The following is a 23,135-nucleotide window of genomic DNA, read 5'->3' on the forward strand; positions in this document are numbered from 1 at the left end:
ATTTATTTCTTTCACAACGAAGTGCACGAACAGCATCCTTTGTTTTTTTGTCAAGATATTTTCCAATTGAATTTGAAAAAATTATTGTATCAAATAATATCGTACAGTCCCACTTACTAGTGTCTCCATCCTGATATTTTTGTCGTGTTTTTTGGTCTATTTTTCTTCCTGCTTCCAAAGTGTAAAATTTGTTACCACTGTTCTGTGTATCATCCCATTCTCCATTAGTTGATTTGTAACGAGAATTCCATTGTTTAATGAAAAACTTAGCAAGTTCCTTTTGTACCACATTAATTATTTGCTGAATGTACGACAGATTTCTTATTCCTGACGATTCCATCTGTAGAAAAATTTTGTATATATCAACAAGATAAAAATCAAGCAATTCAAAAAATTCAATGCAAACCTTATCAGTTTCCAATGAAGTCCGAATTTACATGATGACGAAATCAACATTGTTTGTTAATTGATTTAACTTCACCTGAAACGTACTGAAATTATAAAAGAAGCTGAAAACTAATAATGACAGAGACCATATATGCTACAGCTTTTACCAACTGCAGTATCCTGTCAAACAACCTTTAGAAAAATTTTAAAAATATGATATTTTACCTTAAAGCTTGCGTTACAAAACAGACATAAGAATATATATTTCAATATTTGCATACTCATTTGTGAATGTCATGCATCTGTATCTAAGAATATGTTATAATGTTGTAGCTAATAGCCTTTTTTAAAGTTACTAAGGTTTATGTTTATTTAATTTCATAGAGTCTAACGCATTTAATAGAACTTGAATTTGTAAATATATTTGTTTTACAACATGTTGTAACACACGATCTTGTTTTTCTTAGGCTATATACGATAATTGATTGGCAATGGTAAAATTTTTCATCAATTTTAAGACCATGAACCACTAGAATATTAAGCAAAATCTGAAGCAAATAAATGACTATTTTAAATAAATTTTAATATGAAATGAGAATTTTTAATCTATGTTGATAAAATAACGCGTTTTGAGGGGATCATTTACGTAAACTCGAATGTATAATAAAGCATGATTTTGCAACTTTTTCGAGACTCATAAAAAATGAAATTACTTTTTTTTAAATTTGCATGTGTTAAACACTATGGACAAGGATGTTAACCAGGAGGTTTTATTCTGAAACACAAGAAGAGAAGCTGTGAAGCATCATAATGAGGATAAAAGGCAGAAAAAGAAGACAAATATTGACAGCATTATCTTTCATTTGTTTAAAAAAGAGCTGTCATTCAGAGGACATAATAAATCAAGCTTTAGCTTGAATAAGGACAACTATAGAGCTTCCAAACTCATATTGAAATATACGTTTTGTCTTTGTCTTGAATGCCAGAAGTGACGTAAGAAACGGCTGATGCACAGCTTGTGTTTTCACTGATGTATCACGTGACGTCCAGAATTCTTTGATTGCCTAACTGTTTTGATGAAGTTATAAAGATATTCAATATCAGATTGATGAGGAAATCAGAAAATTTCAGTTTTTTAATTATTTAATTTGACAAAACTTTTCATAAATAAACCTTAGCATCAACAAAAGGCATTTGCAAAGCTACCAAGATTATCAAAAGCGTGCATTTAAAATCTGGAACAATAAGATTTAAAAAGAAATCTTTGATAGAATACCTAACTTGATAGAAGAGAAGGCTGAAAAACAGAGTGGTAGCGCAGAGAAAACAGAGCAGGTAAATGTGAGTAACGTGCATGTGAGTACAAAGACTAGGGTACCCTTGCAGACTGCGCAAGTAATTCTTGTAGGTGAGAATAGGAAGAGAGTGTGTATGCTTTTTGACTCGGGATGTCAGAAGTCTTTTGTGACAAACAGAGCAAAACAAGATGCGAAGCTTAATGTAGCAAGGCGGGAATGGCTAAAGGTCAACACCTTTGGTGGTAGAACAAATGAAGGTAAGATGACGTGGGTCGTCAATGCGAGGTCGCATCAGTTAGGGGTAATTGCAAAATTCGTTTAGAGGCATTAGTAGTTCCTCGTATTTGTACAGTAAAAAATGAGCATATTGAGGTGGCTAAGGAGCAGTATTCTCATTTGAAAAATTTGTTTTTGTCAGATGTAAGTTTGAAGCAGGAGATGTTGGAAGTGGATGTTTTAATAAGAGCAGATAACCTTTGGGCTTTTCAGAAAGGAGAAATATTTAGGGGCAAAAAGGATGAGCCAGTTGCGATTGATACTTCTTTAGGATGGGTTGTAAGCGGTCCACTGAAAGGGAGCTCGAAAGTCAATAACGCACATGTTAATTTAGTTTCGCAGACTGCAACGCAGAATACAAACAGCATAAACAGGCAGGTGAACAAGTTGTGGGATTTAGAAACACTTGGGGTCAGGGAAACGGACGATGTGCACGAAGCCTAGTTAGATAAAATTGAGTTTAATGGGCATAAGTACTCTGTTAAATTGCCATGGAAGCAGGGTCATGAGCATTTACCAAGTAACTATGCCAATAGTTTGGCACGCATGAAAGAGCAAATTAAGCGCTTGCCAAATGAGCCTGATTTGTTAAAAAAATTTGATAAAATTATCAGGGATCAACTAAAAATGGGAGTCATTGAAAGGGTTGACGAGTCAGAACCGAGAATGAATGTTCATCATCTTCCCCATCAAGCGGTGATACGTAAAGAAGCCAAAACAACTAAGCTAAGAATAGTGTATGATGCATCATCAAAGGAGGGTAAGAAAAGGACTTCTTTGAATGACTGTCTTCATGTAGGACTATCATTAACACCGTTGTTGTTTGATATATTAATCAGATTTAGGGAGAACAGAGTGGCCTTGGTAGGAGACATAGAGAAAGCATTTTTGAACGTAGAAGTAGACAAAGCAGACCGGGACTATTTAAGATTTTTGTGGGTTAGAGATGCGACTAATGCCAATTTAGAGGTTGTTTTTTCCTGGTTTTGCAGAGTAGTGTTTGGATTAAATGCTTCGTCATTTTTACTCAACGCCACGCTTAGGAATCACATGGCGCAATTTGCAGAATCACGTTGGTGTACAGGACCAAGGTGGCTGAGTAGCGTAGAAAGAGAATGGCCGAAATCAAAGGTAGGCGTAACTGAGGAGAGTAAAGAAGAAGAAAAGCAAACGGCACTATTAGTAGTAGATACTAACGAAGAAATAGGTATTCAGAACGTGATCTCTATAGAGAGGTACAATAGGGTTGAGAAGTTATTTCGGGTAACGGCATGGGTAGCACGATTTGTCAGGAATTTGCTCGCTAGGATCAGAGGGAAACATGAAGATTTAACCTTCACGGAATTAGGGAGTCAGGAGATAAGCAAAGCAGAAAAACTTTGGTTGAAGGCTTCACAAAACAGGCTAAAGAAGGAGGATAAGTCCAAGCAGTTAGAGGTACAACTCAAGGTAGTACAAGATGAGGGGTTACTAAAATGTCAGGGTAGGCTAGCAGAATCAGACTTGGAAGAGGAAACGAAGTTTCCAATCTTATTACTAAAGGAAGGTAGATTGACGGAATTAATAGTTGAGCATTGCCACAAAAACGAACATCATAGCGGAGTTAGGGCAACTTTAGCAGAGATAAGGTCAACGTTCTGGATTCCACAAGGCAGACAGAAGGTAAAATCAATTCTCAACAAATGTGTCGTGTGTAAGAAATTAGAGGGTAAACCATATAATAGACCTAACGAACCAAACCTTCTGGCATTCAGAGTGGAGCAAGTGGAACCATTTTCGAAGAAAGGGGTAGATTTTGCTGGACCACCGCATGTGAACAATACATCAGGAGGGACAGACAAAGTATGCATCGCATTGTTTTCCTGTTGCGTAACTAGGGCCATACATTTAGACCAAGTTAATGATTTGTCTGCGGATGAATTCATGAGGTGTCTTAGACGAGTTTCAGCTAAAAGAGGAACCCCATCATTAATGGTATCAGACGACGCAAAAACGTTCAAAGCAACAGTCAATTAAGACTTTGAAAAACCTCTATAATAATGCAAGTGTGAAAGGTTATTTGGGAAACAATAGAATAGAGTGGAAATTCAATCTAGAAAGAGCTCCCTGGTGGGGTGGATTTTTTCAAAGGATGGTTAGGTCAGTGAAGGGGTGCTTGAAGAAGGTATCAGGAAATGCTAGGTTGACATTGACGAACTACTGACAGTGATGGTAGAAGTTGAGGCAACATTAAATTCTAGGCCATTGACTTATACGTACGACGAGGTGGGTAGTGAACCACTAACTCCGTCGCATTTGGTGACCCGAAGAAGGTTGTTGTCCATGCCAAGCGATGGGTCTGGTGAAGAGGAGTCTGATGAGAGTTACTGTAAAAAACGGTATCAGTATTTGAGTAAGAAATAAATGCATTTCTGGAATAGGTGGCGTAAAGAGTATTTGGTTGGTTTAAGAGAGTTTCATAAGCAGGTCCAGGAAAATACCATTAGGGTAGTAGAGAAGGGAGATGTCGGGACTGTTTATGAGGATATTGTGAAAAGAGGAAATTGGAAGACAGGTGTAATAGAGGAGTTGTTTTTAGGGAGAGATGGGGTGGTAAGAGCGCTAAGGTCAGGCTAGTTAAGAACGGTAAAGTCATTCACCTCAATTGTCCCGTCCAAAAGCTCTTTCCTACCGAGTTAAAGCACGACGAAAGAGAATGTGAGCAAAAAGAGAATGAAAAGGACTGAGAGGAAGGGAGGCAAAACATGAGGGTAGACGCAAGAGAGCCGCTGCTCTTGATTCTGAATGGAAGACTCAGAGTATGCTTGATTAGTGGGACTAATCAAGGTGGGGATTGTGTTGTAAATTGTCATGTCAAATTATGTAGAGTGTGACTGTGTCTTATTATAGATTATAAGATATACAGGATATTAAATCCATGTAAAATAGCATAGTTATGTTAAGAGAGCACATCCTCACCGCAATGCGTCATAGAGGTAGGATGTAGGGAGAAACGGAATGGCGAAGTTGCGCGTCAAATGTAAACGCCCAAAAACCACTTTCGAATAATTATACATAACTATAGCTTGCAAGCGTTGGTTCGGGAGTTCAGAAAAGTTGACGTTATTGTTGTATGAACTGGTCATACAAATTTGATGATTTAGAGTCGTATTGCAGAAGGCAATAAATTTCGAAAACGCATTTCTAGGATTGACGTTGTCCGTAATCTTATCGAGATCCATTTAATCATCACGCATCGCGAAGAACCAACGCTTGGAACGTAAAATCATGAACAACACTTTAAATATCTTATTGAAGTGTTAAAAATACATTCCCATCGTTAGTGTGAAGTTTTAAGAAAGTGAACCAGCACTTCGCACAGATTGTGCGAAACCACCTTTGGGATCCCAGAACGAATGCGTTACAGACGGTGGACCAGAATTCACCACCGTCAAAATACGGCAGTTCCTCAAATAAGGGGGGTACACCACCGCCTCGCCTCCGCTGCATTCCCGCACTCAAATTGTCGCGCCGAGGTTGCAGTTAAAACTGTGAAACGCCTCATCGCGAACAACACCGGCCCAACTGGTAGCCTCAACACAAACGCCTTACAAATTGCTGTTCTACAATATCGTAAAACGCCCGATACCGATACGAAATTATCACCGGCACAAAGCGTCTTCGGTAGACTTATTAAGGCTTTCATACCAATTTCCCCCGGCTGTTATAGGCAACACGCAACCTGGAGTGAAACACTAGATGCTCGAGAGGAGGCTTTACGAAACCGCCACATGAGAGCGGCGGAACTTTGGTGAGAACACACAAGAAGATTACCACCTCTGTCCATTGGACATCACGTAAGAATACAGAACCAAACAGGACCGTACCTCACGAAATGGGACAATACTGGAACAGTCATCGAAGTCCTTCAACACGATCAATACCGCGTCAAAGTCGACGGATCCAACAGAATTACACTACGAAACAGAAAATTTCTCCGGCAATTCACACCTGTACAAGAGCGGCCACCAGATACTCGAGGATGCCAGAGAACCCACACCAGTGACCACAAAGCCTAGCAAGAAAGCACTACTAGCTCTACGCAGATTACTCGATTTCAACAAGAAAGGGCTGTTAGAAAATTGAGAGGATGAACAAATATCAAAGAACAACTTTATATTACCCTTTCTTATACTCGAAAAGACTTAGGGGATAGAGCATAATGGGATAGTCGTTGATTAATAAGGTGCCTGGACCCTACTGTTATTGTTGTTTGTCATTCGCAAACGAATGACCTCTGTATTTTGTCTCTTAATATATATTTTACAAGATCCTCATTTCGCGAAATAGACTAAGTCTTATCTAAAATATGCGTTTGTTTGCTCTAATGTTGGGAAAAGTAAATCTCACAGTTGGATAAGGTGACATTTCATTATATTCTGATAAATCAAATGAAGGGAAGGTGATAGAAAATTCTTGTTGTAGCCTTGTAGAAATTCTAAAGATTTGTTAACATCAAGTTCAATGTTTGGTTGTATCTTTTAAGTATATTTAACTACAAGCTGTTTCTGGTAATCAGAATTGACTCGTAAGGTGGCAAAAGTTAAGTTTATCAAAATCACAAGTTAAAAGGATTCCATACCCAGAATACAAAAATGTTCATTGCTGTAATTGAATTGAATAATTAGTTTTTAATTAGTTAATCGGTCTAATTTTAACGAGAAGAGCCTCAAACGTGGCATAATTATATAGGAATTTCTGCTGTACACCAAAATGTGGTCCAAAAGCTCTGTTTTTTCAAATCAGAAATCAAAGTTTTTCAGTTTTATTTATTTAATGATATGAACTTGCATGTATCACCTTAGCGTCAACAGCTCGACGAAAGATAATTGCAACGTTACAAAACGACTAAACATTTAAAATATCAATGATGGCATGCATGAGTCCATATGCAATTTCAAACCAAATTTTCTTTTTGATTCATAAATGTCATTTCATATCATCACAAGTATAATGAAATAACACATATTTTATAAATATACCGTCCGGACCCAAAGATAAATATAATTGCATGCTAGCAAGCAATTTAAATTCTTTAGCAAGCAAGCACATCACGATAAACACGACTTCCTTTAGATGACAGCGATTTTTTGGTAAGCAAATTGTTTGTATTTGTAACTTTGTTTAATTGGTGTACAACTACAGGATCACAAGTTGCTACGGGTATCTATGATGTCATTTTATAGTACTAGGTTGAGACTAATATTTATGAAAAGTGCATTAATTATATTTGACGAACAACTTTTATTTAAGATCTCATTTATACATCGTTAACACACACGATAATTTTTTGTCTTTTGTCTTACAAACCTTTTACTGGTCGACGATTGAAGCTTTGAACATTCGATCTTTCAGATTTCTTAACGTTCTGATAAGTTAAGCGTCAAATGGTTACGTCCTTTGAGTTGATACGTGGCAAATTATTTTGTGCAACTTAATTCAAAAAATTAAAAAGTTTATTGTTATGTAAAGCAAAGATACGGCCTTATGATTTTTATTGTTTTTATTAACATGTTTGAATTTTATTACCGTTTCCTTGGTATTTTGGGAGTTTGTTCAAAAAAACCTTAGCTCCATAATTAAGAGTTCGTCTTATACATGAAAATTTACAATATCAGATTGTGGAACTTTTATTTCATTTTCTTGTTTAAGTTGAATAAGACAAAATAGGCGTTCGTTGGCTTAAATGTTGGGAAAAGTAAATCTCACGCCTTGATAGGATAACATTACATTATATTCTGATAAATTAAATGAAGTTAAATGAAGGAAAGCTGATATAGAATTCTTATTGTAGAAACTATAAAGATTTGTTAAGATCATGTCCGATGTTTGGTTGTATCATTTAGGTATATTTCAAGCTGTTTCTGGTAATCAGAATTGATTCATAGGATGGCAAAAGTTAAGTCTATTAAAAGCACAATTCAAAACGACTTCACACCAAGAATATAAAGATGTCCATTGCTGTAATTGAATTAACTAATTAGTTTATAACTAGTTGATTGGCATAATTTTAACCCACCTCCATGTAGTCGAAAAGCTTTGTTCTTATAAACAATGTTGTACTCAGATATCTCAAGATTACAAGTATCATGTAAGCTATGTTTCTGCGATGAACACTACATCGGGTTCTTGCTTGGCAGCGAAATCGCGAATTATTTTGAGCTTTTCTTTTTAAATGTGAAGCCTAATTATATATGCAAAATGCACTTCCGGTTACCCACTAGAAATACAAATTACTGTAGAAGTGTTTGGCGGATAACGTTTACAAACAAGGATTTTCGAATATTTAAGACATTTGGCGACGTTTTACTTATTTCAAATATCTGTCATTGATAACCCAAGCTCTTTAAATCAATTTGACATGAAAATTATTTCGATACCTGTAAAATATCGGCGTTCATGTTCATTTGAAAATCGCTCGTGCAAGAATCGAATTTGCCTCATAGTGGCCAAGGCAAGATAATTCACAGCTCGCTTTCCACGTTTAGAGGCAGTTATGATCTAGAATATGTTTCAATGCTTAAAATTGTGGTGAGTACCTTTATTTTATCATTCTTTATAATCTAGACATTGTCGTATGTTACTTTTGCCGTGACTTTATGAGTCCGGGTATATTGGTGTAGGAACAAACAAATTTACTAAGCTTAGTTTATTCTTAGTTTTAATTTCTATTTTTATTTTATAAAGATAATATTATCACTACACCTTGCTACAGCATTTGGATACGGTATTCATCAGTACGTATGGTTGTTATTGTCATAACATGCAGAGGCGGATCTAGGGTATGTCAAATCATTCACGTGACTGATGTTTATAGTTATCAAAAATTACTTATCAAATTTAATGATTACAATTTTTTGTGATCATTGAACTCCCGATGTATAATCGTATGAATTTAATTGTCAAAATTCTGTTTTATATCTGAAATCTTACGTAAATATCACGTTTTAGCATATCTGGAATTATATTAACTGACTGACTGATAAGCGTTGATGATTAATATTTTTTAACATGGGGTTATGTGATTATGTGATTTACAAAATGTTTTTGATTAAGAATCACGTAGCCTTAAACCTTAAAATAGTTTTACTTTCTATTGCAAATCACAGCAGTTTTTAAACAGTGGTATAATTTTACAAAGAGGTAATTGAATGTTTATTCATAACAATGCATGGTTGCTTTATAATACTAGTAAGTATCGTTTGTCCAATTATTGCATTCAAGACAATATGTAGTTTACAACCCACTTTTTTATCTCTTAGATTGGTTTATTAACTTTGCCTATTTCTTTAGTAAGCTTGCAATGTCATTTAAATTATTTTTATTTAGTTGCTTAAAGCATTTTCCATTTGCTGTTGTTAGCAAGTAAACTATAATGTTATACTTAAAATTTTAGGGTTATGTATAAATTAGGTATGATACATGCATGTAAAGAAGAGAATAAGTTACAAATGGTTGAGGAGACATATAAGTAAACATAATCTGTGAATGGGTTGTAACATTAGGGGAAATGGTTTGTAACATTAGGGGGAATGGGTTGTAACATTAGGGGGAATGGGTTGTAACATTAGGATATGTTTACATTAATCAAAAATAAATAGAGTGACAGTTACATTTTATTATTTATTTTAGTTCATATCATAATGAAATGTGACCAGGCGCAATACAAAAAAAAATGGATTGCTGCTAATAAAGCTTTAAGATGCAGTGATGCAATGCCTAATGATGATGGCTGTTGTAATCTGTTCAATAATGTTTTTGATAATGACCTTGGACATTCATATCCTTTACAAAAATCAGCTTGAACCATTGCCAGTCCTAAACAAAGTTCTTTCTCTTTAAAAGTTGGTCTTAATGATTGTGATATTGGGGAAAATGACCGTGCTGTTTCTGGTGAAGTTGATTCTTTAGATGTTTCTTTTTGCCATGGAAAAGCTGATTTTTTAGTGCATGTGAATGCAGATATTGAGGAAAGGCATTCTTCTGATTCTTCTGATTTTGAACATTATAGTTTAAATGTTTCTTTTCAAGATGGGTTAGTTGATTGGGTGAATGAGTACTAAATTAAGCAAAATTCTGTTGATGGTTTGCTTCCTCTTCCTAAGGATAATTGTCATCCAAATTTGCCTAGTTGTGCCTGCACTTTGTTGCATACATCAAGATGTATTCCCATTCAGAAATAATCTGGCATAGATTACACATATTTCTCTTTTGGTGAACAATTGTTAAAGCACTTTCACAAGCCCCTTGTGAAACAGTTAAGAACATTTATCATCTTGAAATCTCTTTAAATGTTGATGGGCTTCCTTTGTTTAAAAGTTCTGCAAAAAATGTATGGCCAGTGTTGTGTGCGATTTTGAATATCAAACCTGTTGTAGTGTTTCCTATTGTCCTAACATGTGGTGACTCGAAGCCAAAAGACTTGGAGTTTTTGGATGATTTTATAGAAAATTTGAAGGGTATTCTAGAAAGGGGAGTCCAAGATGGGGAAAAGGTTCTGACTGTTACAGTAAGGGGAATTGTTTGTGATGCTCCTGCAAGAGTACTTGTTAAAGGTACAAAACTTTGTACTGGTTATTTTGGTTGTGACAAGTGTACACAAAAAGGGAAGTGGCTTGGTCTAGGGACTTACTCTCAAAATACTAATATAGAATTGTGCAGTAATATTTCCGTTAGAAAGCAGATACAAGAAGAACATCATCGCTTTGTTAGCCCTTTCCGTCACTTGCCTGTTGATATGGTAGAATAATTTCCAATTGACTACGTGCATCAACTGTGTCTGGGTGTTATGCGTAAATTGATTATGGTTTGGATGAGGGGAAATTGCGCTACTATAATGTCTGTTGCCCATGTAGAGGCTGTTAGTAAAAAATTGGTGGAGCTTAAACAATTTATCCCCTCTACATTTGTGCAAAAACCTAGGAGTTTAATGGACGTTGACAGATGGAAAGCTACAGAATTCAAACAGTGTGCAGTTTTTCACACATTGCTACGTTGCCTTTAAATGTAATGAGTGATTTTGCTTTTTAGATTCGCCGGTATACAGCGAGCTGATCTCCCTTTGCAGAAAAAGGTATAAGCGCTATTATAATCCTGGTACAAGACGACAATTTTTTACAGAAACATGCATGTATAAAATTTCTCTTATCATACTAATATAATGTTGATCTATATTTATATGACGGTGAACTAGCACCAGAAATCCTAAACACAAAGGATCATGCAATAACGTCCCCTTCTACTAGTAGGACACCATCTCAACGTAGTGGTAAGTTTTCTGTCATCAGAACTGACTAGCCAACAACTTTCATATAATATGTCGACTAAAATGTTTAAATAATTTTGATTGATTCTTTTTCAATAACTTTAACATTCGTATTGTACATTTATTGTTTTTCTACGCCCATCGTTGCATTATAGGGCTTATGTATGTTCTACAGGTGCTGTAGGCGTTGGTCCTTTAAAATATTGTTGCAATTAGTTCACAAAATGTTAGTTATAGTTAAAATTACAGTTGTGTTCACCACAATTTAATCAAAATACATTCGTTCAAGTCTAATTCTCAGCGTTTGCTATCAAACTACTAAATGAAACTTTCTCGAGATTTTTATTTTAGTCACCTTTCTGTTTCTGACTTTTGAAAATTGTAGTGCCTTAATTTAAGTGACGTTCGTGCGTTCAATAAAGATATATGTTAAACCCAGTACGTGTTTTTTCTGTAAATACAAGCAACGTCTCTTCACAAGGAATTCCTACAACTGGAACAACAAGAGAAAGACATTCTCCACGAAACAGTGGTGTCTTAGGCAAGCTTTTCTTACAATTCATTATTGCATGTCTTGTTGTTACGTTTTCATTTACGTTCATTTCGTGTCGTTTGAAATGTTTCTTTTTCTTCACAACTAACTGCAACACGTGATTGCTTTTCAGATGCGCATGACCTTTCATCGCACGAAACGCCTTCGACAAGTTTTATGAACATAACACCTGCAGGAAGACGTTCTTAACCAAACGTTAATGGTACCTTTTCTGCAGTATATAGTTTTTGAATAGCGTTGTTATTATGTATATGTATTCAATTAGCAATTTGATGCGCGTTTTATTTGAATTTTCTTGTTAGCATGTTGAAAGGTTTTATATTTTTAAGATATTACGTAGGTTATACATGAGTTATTCTATTATTTTCTTATCTATCTTGTAGGCTTCCAAAGATCAGTTCTCACCAAACTGGAAACATTAATTAATAAGCAAGAAGAAGCGTTGTCAATATTGCGTGCTCTGTTAAGCGTTACGAAAGGTGTAGACGAGCACGAAATTTTGGAAGATGCTGTACCTAATCCCTTAGATACGGTTGAAGAACTTGAGGACCTATCCTCTATTCTTAATAGAAAAAAGTCCAAAAGAAAGTTGGTAAGTTTTGGAAAGTTAACCACCCATACGTATCCAGTAATATTTATTGGCACTGCCTATTTTTTATGCATGACTCTTTCAAGTGTTACGTAAAAAAATGTGAGAAAGGAAGGCATAGCATTTCCCCTTTATCGGTTTGGAAACGTGAAAACGATTGTTTCATTTGCAATTACGTAACATAATATTGACTTTTTTCTACCATTTGTGTTTGAAACTTGAAAACATGCACGTTTTTTAAAGTCTGAAACTTAATTTTAATGAAGATTTTCGTGACGTTAGGCGGTCAGATTATCTGATTAAACTATATGAATCTAGCATCGTGTTTTTCGTGAGAGCATTGTCGTGTTCTGATTGATTTAAATACGTTACGATACTTCAAACGGCTCTTAGGAGTGTGTCGTTTTATTTGTGCTGAAAAATTCTAACAAAGAAACTGGTCTTTCTAAAAGCTCTCATCATTCACTCTTTTTTTTTGTTCATGAATTGGAAAAACAGCCATTTATGTTGCTCCTTGTCATAAGGAATTTTGTTTCAAGTTTTAAAAGCTAATACATTAAACTGTTTTGCATATGTCACTATAATGAATTGTTGTTTATCATTCAGCTTACGAAAATGATTTAGTGTTTTATCGATGCAATTTATTTAAAGTATGTCTTTTCTGTTTCGTTTCACTTGTTAGAAGCCTGCCTCAGCGCTCATAAAGGATGCAGCGAGGCCAACGTTGAAGAGCAAATTGCCGAATTTTTAAAATATGCTCCAGGCAAGCAAGGTGGTTCCAGATTTCAGGTAACATGTCATTATCATCATAGATTTCTGGGTAAAGTATATAGATGCCACTTTTTCTTTGTTTGATTTTCTCAACTTAGACAGGGAGAACTCAACTTATTTTACTCCGTAATCTCATAGTTAGCATATTTTTGTTTTCTTGTCTGTGTAAGTTGAGAAAAATACACAATAACATTATTGGCATGTGCATATGAAGAAAGTGAGCATGTGTCTTTCATCGTCCTTCAGTTATAAGTAAAGCAAAATGGAATGGACACATATACATAATGCGTACCTTTAAAAACGTTCATTTTAGTGCAGGTATTAGATTTAGTGCAAGTTTTAAATTTTCTTAACTCAAACTGCATGATTAGATTTATAATATACAATTTGCTTAGCGTGATATTAAACAATTATTGAATGAAATAGTATATGAATTAAGACTTATGAAGGCCAAGGTTTGTTCAATTTACCAACGCTGAGGCAGATAGAACACATTGATGCCTTGATAATTCTTTATATTACGTGAAAACCCAATTCAATAATTGTTTTATTATTTATATAAAAAAGACAGTGTTGGTTAAATGTGAAAAAGGTGCCGTAACGATGAAAGTTTTGTTCACTTGTTTTGTTTCTCGTGCGTATGAGATGACGTTGTAGCGCGAGATAATTTCTTATATCAGACTTACGTACGTAGTGGCATTTATATAAGTGGATTTATTCGATTGCTTTTAAGTGAATAAAACTAAAAAATACTTTGGTCCATATGTTTATATAAATTAAATTAAGAAGATATACATAAAGCAGACGATTCAGTTTCCATTTAAATGGCATCTTTTACAGACAAATATGTCAATGTTGTTGTAGGTGGTAAGACATGTAAAAATGATATCTAGACGACCATTTTCTAATAATCATAAATGTTATTTTCTTGCAGGTCCAAAAAGGCAACTTATTGGAATCGGCTTAATTAGCATTTTTGTAAATATGTATATTAAAACACGCACTGCAAAATAGATGAATTAAAAGTTGATTATAAGGAAATTAAACTTTAGTTCGTATCATTGGAAAGGCTGTTTTATGATTTTACAAATAATGCATCATTTATTGTATGTTAAATGAACGTCGGATAAACGTTGTATAAACTTTGTATAAACGTCGGGCTTAGATTAAAAATACGTTACATCCCAACGTTCATCCTACGTCGCCAAGTTCCTACGAGTTCACAAAAAAACGTTTACTTAACGTTGGTCCCCGACGTCACCTGTAAGTGAATAAAACTTTACCCGTTGAGTCACCTGAATTTTTCAGGCTCATGAGACAATTGCTTAGATTGTCCAGCAAAGTGCGAAGATCATATCTTAATTTAATTTCAAACACCGCACTGCATATAACATTCTTTCACAAATAATATTCTTTTTAGACTATTCACAACAGCAAAAAATCCCACTAATCCTTAAAGCCATAGTCAATAATTTAAGTAAACTGAATGAGTAATTTAACATAGTTTTTCTTCTTTTGCAGATGAATAAAACCACGCCACCATTGAGCAGCCAGATATCGTGTGTCAGTGTAGGTAGTGATGAATGAACTACAGAGAACAAAAACAGTCTTTACACTATGTAAAATATATAAGAAATAAGATAACGTGTGTCAGTGTAGGTGATGATGAATGAGCAACAGAGAACGAGAACAGTTCTTACACCACCTAGAATATAAAACGTCAGGACAAAACGCTTGATATTCTAGAGCAGTTAAGCTTTTTCGATCAATGTTTCATGTCATGAATTTAAAAATAAAATTTTCAAGTGCAAGTCTAATGCAAAACTTTGCTGTGATGGTGTCATACTCATAAAATGGGTTCCCAAATTCAATAACGTAAGCACAGACTTACTACTACTATGTAACCATTATTCATTTCTTCGCTCTCATATTTGTAAAGGAGATTAAACGGTGGAATTGTACAAAATCATATCTTTCAATTCTCAAAGCACCCACTGTCACACAGCTGTGGTCAGGACGCCAGAATGCTCAATACATACAAATGTAACTGGGGCTAGTTGCTTCATCTGCAGGAATTCACAACGCCTATCAAAAATGATTTTCCCTTTAACTATGACTAGCTTTATTCCATTGATTGACAGGTGTAAAGTGTACTTTTTTTGCCTTCTTATAGGCATAATCAATAAAACCAACCACAGGTTTTAGTGGTGAACACAAAAATTTTTAAGAGGTGTTATTTAATCAAAACATAGTCAAAATTCTTTCAAACCATCTTCATTGCGAATGAATTATCCAAAGAGTGAATACAAAATAAGGAAACACAACACACGTAAGATGATTTATTGTAAATATTGTTCGTGCTATGAAATAAGTTGAGAAAGTAAACGCTTTAAACGTAGAAAAATTCGATTCTAATGAAACAAAATGACAAAAGTACAAAACTGTACACATGATACAGTGTTGCCAGATAAAATTTCTAATTATTCATATTCTCTGACGTCAGAAGTTCACAAAAATTACCAAAAGTTCATTTATCTACATTTTTAAAGTCGGAATGTGTCGGAAATTGCCGGAATAGCTCGGAGATTGTTTGTGATTGTTGAGCATACACGTAACATGACCAGAAATCACCAAAAACGATAAATAATTGATTGAAATCTAGAACAGCTCTATCAAATCACATTGATTAGCAAATTGAATAAATTTAAAGAGCAAAAGTTACAATAAACAAATATGAGGAACGAAAAGAAATCAGGCTTAAAGATATTTTCCCAGACTAACCAATGAAGGAGAGGCGACCTGTTTAAACTATATTATCCTTTTGGGTAAATGCTTCATTCATCGATACTCGGCTTACTTTCAAGCCTTAAGTAAACTGTTAAGAATCTATGTACAGTTTTTAATTGCCCCTCAGTCGAGTCCTCGTTGTTCTTGTCAGCATAAAGACTGCTGCTTGATATCCTTTGTTTAGCTCCAAGTGGGGGTGAAAACTTTACGCAACCACCAGACAACTTGACACCACTTTTTACTTTTATCAATGCCGGACAGTTGCAGTTTGCAATTGATTTTTGCTCTTGGTCTTGATTGAGCTGACTGACGAAAACACTCTTTCCATATCGACATTTACATGAGGTAAGCAAAGCAAACTTTGCATGAAATCACACAAAAAATCAAACTTTGAATTTCCAATGCTATCGGTAATCTTTTCAAGGCAACCCCAAAATTCTTATGGTTCCATACCATCACTGTCGAAGAGTAAGGTGACATGAGAAAGCATACGCCACTGATCATCAAGTGCTTGTTGTTGAGACTCGGATATAATATTTGGAAAAGCCATGGCAAGAGGAGCAAGAGAAGAAAACTTTGCACGACTCAGGCCTGCATCTAAGACTTGAAGCATCTCAATGATCGGATATCCTATTGGAAATTGACTCTTTATTTGAGAAGCAGCTACAATGTAAAATTCTTGCACACACTTAAGAAAATGTTGCACATCTGTTGGTCGTTGCTTGTATTCATCTTTTGTCAAACAAAGGGCAATCTGAGCTCCCATATACATTTTTGACAATGGCATGAAATTCACTTTACTGGCTGGATCGATGTCTTTCAATGTTAACCCTTTCTAGTAGGCTTCGTTTAAGTAGCAGCTTTCTCTTTAAATAGCATTCAAACCATTGTGCAGTCAGTGGACAGAAGATTTCGAACTCTGGAACATGACATTTAGCTCTGTGAACTTGGGAAGCACGAACTCCATAAAGCTGATAAAGCTGACCACACGCAACTCAGCTTCCTGAACTTTTCCATCTATTAGGCCTGAACGACGAGCAAATATGGAATTATTTCAACTCAGGGTAGGATTAACAAAAACTTGACTTTTTCCTTGTGATGTGTGGTTTTGCTATGTTTTTTTTTAAGGCAGTTATAACTGCTGTGAGCTCTCTTTTAAAAACATTGCAGTACGCTTTGCTTGGATTTTTGGCAACAGGGTGCAGCCAACCCTTCAACAAAGGATCTTTTTCCCAAGCATGACGGTATGTTTGCCTGTATTTAACAGTTTGCTTGCTTGTTGGTCTAGTGTAGACAATCTGCAGAAGTAAGAATGTGATCATAAATTTCAACTGTTCTTTTTGTATTAGACTTAGCTATAAGTTGTCCTTTGTGAGTAAAATCGGCTGTTTATTTTTTAGGATTTGGAGCTTCACATTTTTCATTATCATTTACGGATGAACAACCGTCATCAGCATCGCCATCGCTTTCCAACATGTTCATAACGACGTTGCTTTTTGATCCTTCGACATTTTTGTTAAATAAAAACTCAAAACAGGACAAAGTAGCGGGAAAAAACACAGCAAATTAATTTTAGTTTAACATAATTTATGTAATACGTAAATAGTTTAACTTTTGACATATTATTACCTGTTACAAGAAGTAAACAATTTACTATTTTTATTACTGAATCATTGTACTTATTATTTTCTATCTTAAAGCAATGACAATACAAGGTTCATGAAAACCTACAGAGAATTTTGAAAAGTTCACAAAAAGTTCACAAATTTTTCATGTTCATGAAAAGTTCATGAAGAAATCAAAAAGTTCACAAATCTATGAACTTTGTTCACAATCTGGTAACACTGATATGATATGACCAAACGTACTTTTGAGCCTCAATATCTCAAAAATTAAAAATGATTGCATAAACTGTTTTAGAAATTACATTGTCATTGCAAACAAAAAAATTTTCGTGTCATAGGCTCTTTAAAAAATGATACTATTTGGTTTGTAAACGAATGCAACATAATTGATTGTCTTGTGACGATTGGTGAAGATTAGTTACCATTACAAGCCAATCCTCGCTGCCAAAGTGAAACATGGTTGTACAATCCAGAAAATCTAGCTGTCATATGTTACAGCTCATTGTAAAATGAGAATGTTTCTAAATCTTAATTAAATAGATGCAGTACACTCTAGAATAAATCCAAACAACTTAAGAGGCAAAAATGTCAGCCTTCATCAATTCAAGAAGAATCTTTCGCATTTATTATACATTATATAAATCGTGTTGTTTTTAATGTTTGCAACGTTGTGTTTAAAGGCTGCAGAAACTGGAGAAAGATGTAGCATTGTTCTTTGTCATTTAGAAGTTATTTACGTTCTTTTGTTTTTATAGTATGCTCTTTGCAACGTTGTGTTTAAAAGGCTGCAGTAACTGGAGAAAGCTGTAGCATTGTCCTTTGTCATTTAGAAGTTGTTTACGTTCTTTTGTTGTTAAAGTATGCTCTTTGCAAAGTTAATTCAATAAAATAAAAAAGCCCAAAAGCTCAAAATTTATATAAATGATTTACAAAACTTTCAACTAAAACTGTTGCACAACTAATACTGAGTGCTTTCATGTGACATTAATGTGCGGATACCTACCAGATGATATGGGATCTGAGATGATAAAATCAACATAACTTTGCACTATTTTCTATCTGTGGAGTAAATTCAAGGTCTTCCAGCGGTTATAAGATGATTTTGAAACTTTATTCAGTAAATGTGAGTGTGAGAGAGTTTTTAGAATGTAGGCAATAGCGCCTTAGTTAACCTTACGTGTATTTAGGTGTATATTCAATATTCATTTAAGAAATTTTAAATACATAGCACTTGTATTTTAGTTGTGTGGATTTAGGCACGACATAATTGTTATGGTTACAGCGCATGAAATAAGATAAATATCAGAAAATGATGACAACTATGAATATTTTTCTATAAAACTAATTAAAACATTATTGTGTCCATAAACAAATTATTAGACAAAATGCTGTCAATCACTCAATCTCATGAAAATGTTATTTAATTCAACTATTTTATATTGATCAGCTACGTAATTAATGTGAGATAATAAAACACAAAAGATTCTACTTAAGGATTTATGCACAACTTCTGAGGGTCAGGTTTATACGATAAGGAACTCCCAAAAGCTCAAAACACCAATACCAGACTTTTGGTAATTATAATAATTTCAGAAATACAATTTTTATCGTATACGAGTTTATTATGTTGGATGAATGTAGAGCAAAATTTATGAGTGCAGCCAAGCATAAAAGTTAACTTTTAATGTCATATTTGCCTTCCGTCCAAAACAATTTACAGTAAAAATTAAATACATACATTGTATCAATGAATACCACAGGCTATAGTTTTACCAGAAATGGGGTGAAATATCATCTAAATACGTTGTAGAAACTGTTTTTCTTTATATCTATAAAATAAGATCTCTACAGTATCAATGATTTCTTAATACCTACTTTTTTACCCCAACAGGTTCTGTTGTATCTAAATTGTGTAATGATGTAGTTTGCTTTCATTAAAAAAGTTCTTGAGATTTGTTTCGTTTTTCAATTCTTCATTTGACCTGACAGCAGCATGTACCCGAACAGGGAGATTAGGAAATGTTCGGAGAAAATACGCCCTGCAATCGCCAATCTTATATAATAGTTCTGGTTTTCGTTTTCGCTTTGTTAGATCCTTCCAATGCTGGTCAATATTTCGAATAAGTCTTAAGCATTCTGTCCATGAAGAGTTATAGGTCCATTTATTCACAAAAAAATCATAAACATCACTATCCATTTGGCTTTTCCAATCTGAGGATTCGCTATTCAATTGTTGAACGACACTACACTGGGGATCATTTGTCTTAATCTGCTGAAGATTTCCAACTTTACATAATAAGTCGAATTTCTCGTCATTGGACATAAGAAATGGATGTTTTAACGCCTCGTTAGCCGATGGTCTGTTTTTAGGTTTTAGATTTAACATCCACGACAGAAGGGCCTTTAGTGTTTCATCGTCGATTTCATCCAAACCAACAGGGTTTCCCTTCAGCATGTTGTCCAGTCTATACCGTTGACTTCCAAAAGGATGTTTTCCTTGTGTTCTTACATAATAAGCTACCATCCCTGCGTTCTAAAATAATAAAAAGCGTTGCATAAAAATGCAATTTCACGGCATTGAGTTTCTTCAAAACTTACAAATGTTTGCATTCCTACACTTACATATACATCAGAGCTTCTTTTGTAACGTCCTTTATCAACAGAATCTTCCTTTTCACAATATGATTCAGGAGCAATCCAATATTCCGTTCCTTTGTTAGCACTGCTTTCATGTGTCGTAGAATCATTCTTCAATATTCGACTAATGCCAAAGTCAGCTATAAGAAAGTTGTCTTGTGAGTCTCGGAGAACATTGGAGGGCTTTAAGTCCCGATGAAGAATAGGATCTGGGCCACTATGAAGATCGGCTAATCCTTGCAAAATTTGTCTGAGGATTTTGGGAAGAACTTCTTTTGGATTTTCAAAAGTAGAAGATTTCACATAACTCTCCAACGACTCTTCACATAAGTCTAATATTAAATAGACATACTCCGTTCGAGTATCATCTTCTAAGAAGGAATAATTCACAACATATTTCGATTTTTTTGCGTTGGATTGATTTAAAATTTCCTTTTCCTGCAGAGCAAGCTCGTTGTATCTATCTCGATGTATTCGTTTCACTGCTTTACCGTAACCATCCGTACCCAGTCCAAGATAAACACGGGTTGCACCACTTCCTTCGCCAATGCAAAACTCTTTTGAGAAAATTACTCGTACATTGCCCACCACTTTAACCTCAACACTGGAATTGCGTCCATATTCAATCAATTTTAAAACATTTTTATGTTTCGTTGATTCATCAATGTATTTCCACTCTTGCAACACTAATTCTAAAAAATTAGATAAAACATTATATTCAAGGGAGAAGAAACGAAATTAATACGTCAAAATAGCTTAAACTTTCCCAATCAGGAAAGGATATTATTAGCTACCGTACATTTTGAAAAACTTATCAACAACCATTAGACAAATCATAAGTTCTTTAATTGTAAAATCAAATCTGGCAACATTTGAGGTTAGCCTATACCATACAATTAATCACAAAAACTTCTTTCTGCAGTAATTTCATATATTTTTTTAGGAAATAACCTTATGTTTTTCGAAAATATTAAATTTAAATTTTGAGAGCATATTTTTTAGAGTCTGAAATTTTTTTTATAGCAGAAGATAACAAAATAGCTTCATTTAATTTTTCTCTCCATTATCGACACTCATAATTTAGATAGACTATCTTATGTTTGATGCCAAATATGAACGTTGAAGTTCGATCAGCAGCGAAAACTCAACAATTATTCTCTCAAACCTTGTTTGAACATCATTAAAGTGCCAATGTAACGAAAACTTTGCTAGTTAAATTATATTTACTTTGACAAGAACTTTTGAAATGAATGCTTTAAAAACCTTTTATGTATGACTCTTTCATTCTAAAATTACTGAAGCGAAGTCCTTGCTATTACCAATTTATCTAACTTGTGACATCATATTGCATGAAAAATGAGTCGTTGCCATGTTTTAAATACACTTCATTTTCCTGACAACTTTACTTTGATAATAGTAGGCAGTATTTTATATCATTAACACATCACAAAGAAAAAACTCTGCAAAGTTGAAGTAAAGTATCAGCAAATGTACCGAATAATTCTAGTTCTCATTATGCAATGTGATATCACAAGTTAGATGAATCGAACATAATAAAACTTCAATATCTTGAGAACGAAAAGAGATACGCATAAACTAGTAGAGAAATCCGTTGTCATATTAAAATTTCTGTTCAATAAAAGTTTAACACAGGCTGCAAAATTTTCGTTTTATAGGCATTTTAGGCTTTAACTCTAAATTATCTGACACGTAGTGTTTCTCTTATTCAATTTGGTAAAGTGAACCTCGTTATCTTTCTTTCTGCAAACTCAAGTCATACCTCCTGTTTTTCTTATTCTCGTGCAACATTGCTGGTATTGTTTTACCTTTGCCAAATTGAAGATGGTTTTGCAGTTTTCAATTATTTTATTAAGCATATGATGGTTTATTTACAAGAAACAATTTGTCTGTCTTGTGTCTATTGTGTCAGGATTTTCGTTATCGACAAAATTTCGTTTTGATGAAATTTTACTCAGGAAAAGGAATCATGCAATTCAATAAATATTTAACACCACAAAAAGTAAGCGATTTAAATTCTTATCATATCTTTCAGCCTTTTTTATAAAATTCTTGTCTGTTCTAGAAACATGTGAAAGTAGTCATGAGGTTGTAGTGTTAAAGTATAATATAATTGACAAGATAAGCAACACGAACGATGCAAGAAAATGGTTGAACTTCCGGCTTCAAATGTTGTAACATCTTTGGCTACCAATCACGTTTTACTAATTTGAAAAATTTTCTGGTATAAAAGAACACTCCTTTGGAGATCTCTTATAAATAAAGTTAAAGAGAGAAATTGAGCAAATAAATTCCATGTTTCCACAAAAAATTTTCATATCAATTTTATACCTATACATCTGCCTGTCTATTTATTGGTCTATTTTTTTATATATAGTTGTATTATGTTTAATGTAGAGTACGTTGGCTTTCACAAGAAATCAGTCGATCATATTTGTAGATATGAATATCCCCCTCTCTCACCCATTTAACGTTCTAGTTTCGGTTCTCTATACAGCGGTCTGTGCTACAATGTCTGAGGAAACATGATACAGCCATTGAGTTCTGTAGGCGATATTTCACCAGCAGCGCTAATAAACACTCCCTTCACCCCACTAAAAGTTATAGTTTCGGCCCTCTATAGAGTGGTTCGTGCTACAATATCTGAGAAAACATGATACACCCATTGAGTTTTAAGCGATAATATAGCAGCAGCGTTATTAAACACTCCCTCCAAACCCCATTAAAAGTTCCAGTTTCGGTCCTATATATAGTGATCTGCGCTACAATATCTAAGAAAACATGATACAGACATTGAAGTCTGTGAGCGATATTTTATCAGTAGCGTTTTTTAAAAATTATTTCCCTCACGCCACTAAAAGCTCTAGTTTCGGTCCTCTATATAGTGGTC

At 34.4% G+C, this 23,135-nt stretch overlaps 1 protein-coding gene and 3 long non-coding RNA genes across 5 annotated transcripts in view; 2 read left to right on the forward strand and 2 right to left on the reverse strand.

Moving 5' to 3' along the window:
- Positions 1-64: 64 nt before the first annotated feature.
- On the reverse strand, positions 65-7,430 carry LOC124449720. The gene is made up of 3 exons (XR_006949534.1): positions 7,311-7,430; positions 407-491; positions 65-340 (listed from the first exon to the last, which is right to left on the reverse strand). It is a non-coding gene; the product is annotated as an uncharacterized LOC124449720 (long non-coding RNA).
- A 689-nt stretch (positions 7,431-8,119) lies between these two features.
- On the forward strand, positions 8,120-11,896 carry LOC124449713. Of its 2 annotated transcripts, none has more exons than XR_006949526.1 (5): positions 8,120-8,531; positions 8,688-8,782; positions 9,633-11,073; positions 11,194-11,268; positions 11,651-11,896. It is a non-coding gene; the product is annotated as an uncharacterized LOC124449713 (long non-coding RNA). The 2 variants fall into 2 exon arrangements; XR_006949527.1 differs by having other exon boundaries at positions 11,730-11,896.
- A 34-nt stretch (positions 11,897-11,930) lies between these two features.
- On the forward strand, positions 11,931-14,219 carry LOC124449703. Its single transcript, XR_006949513.1, has 4 exons — positions 11,931-12,020; positions 12,202-12,410; positions 13,090-13,196; positions 14,113-14,219. It is a non-coding gene; the product is annotated as an uncharacterized LOC124449703 (long non-coding RNA).
- A 4,972-nt stretch (positions 14,220-19,191) lies between these two features.
- LOC124449674 (serine/threonine-protein kinase/endoribonuclease IRE2-like) overlaps positions 19,192-23,135 on the reverse strand; it is a 59,919-nt gene continuing 55,975 nt past the window's right edge. The window contains exon 5 of the mRNA XM_047000627.1: positions 19,192-20,123. Coding sequence (XP_046856583.1) covers positions 19,494-20,123 — 630 coding nt within the window. The 3' untranslated portion in view covers positions 19,192-19,493. The remainder of the gene's footprint in view (positions 20,124-23,135) is intronic.

Source organism: Xenia sp. Carnegie-2017, unplaced genomic scaffold (genome assembly GCF_021976095.1).
Source record: "Xenia sp. Carnegie-2017 unplaced genomic scaffold, XeniaSp_v1 HiC_scaffold_23, whole genome shotgun sequence".
Lineage (NCBI taxonomy): Eukaryota > Metazoa > Cnidaria > Anthozoa > Malacalcyonacea > Xeniidae > Xenia > Xenia sp. Carnegie-2017.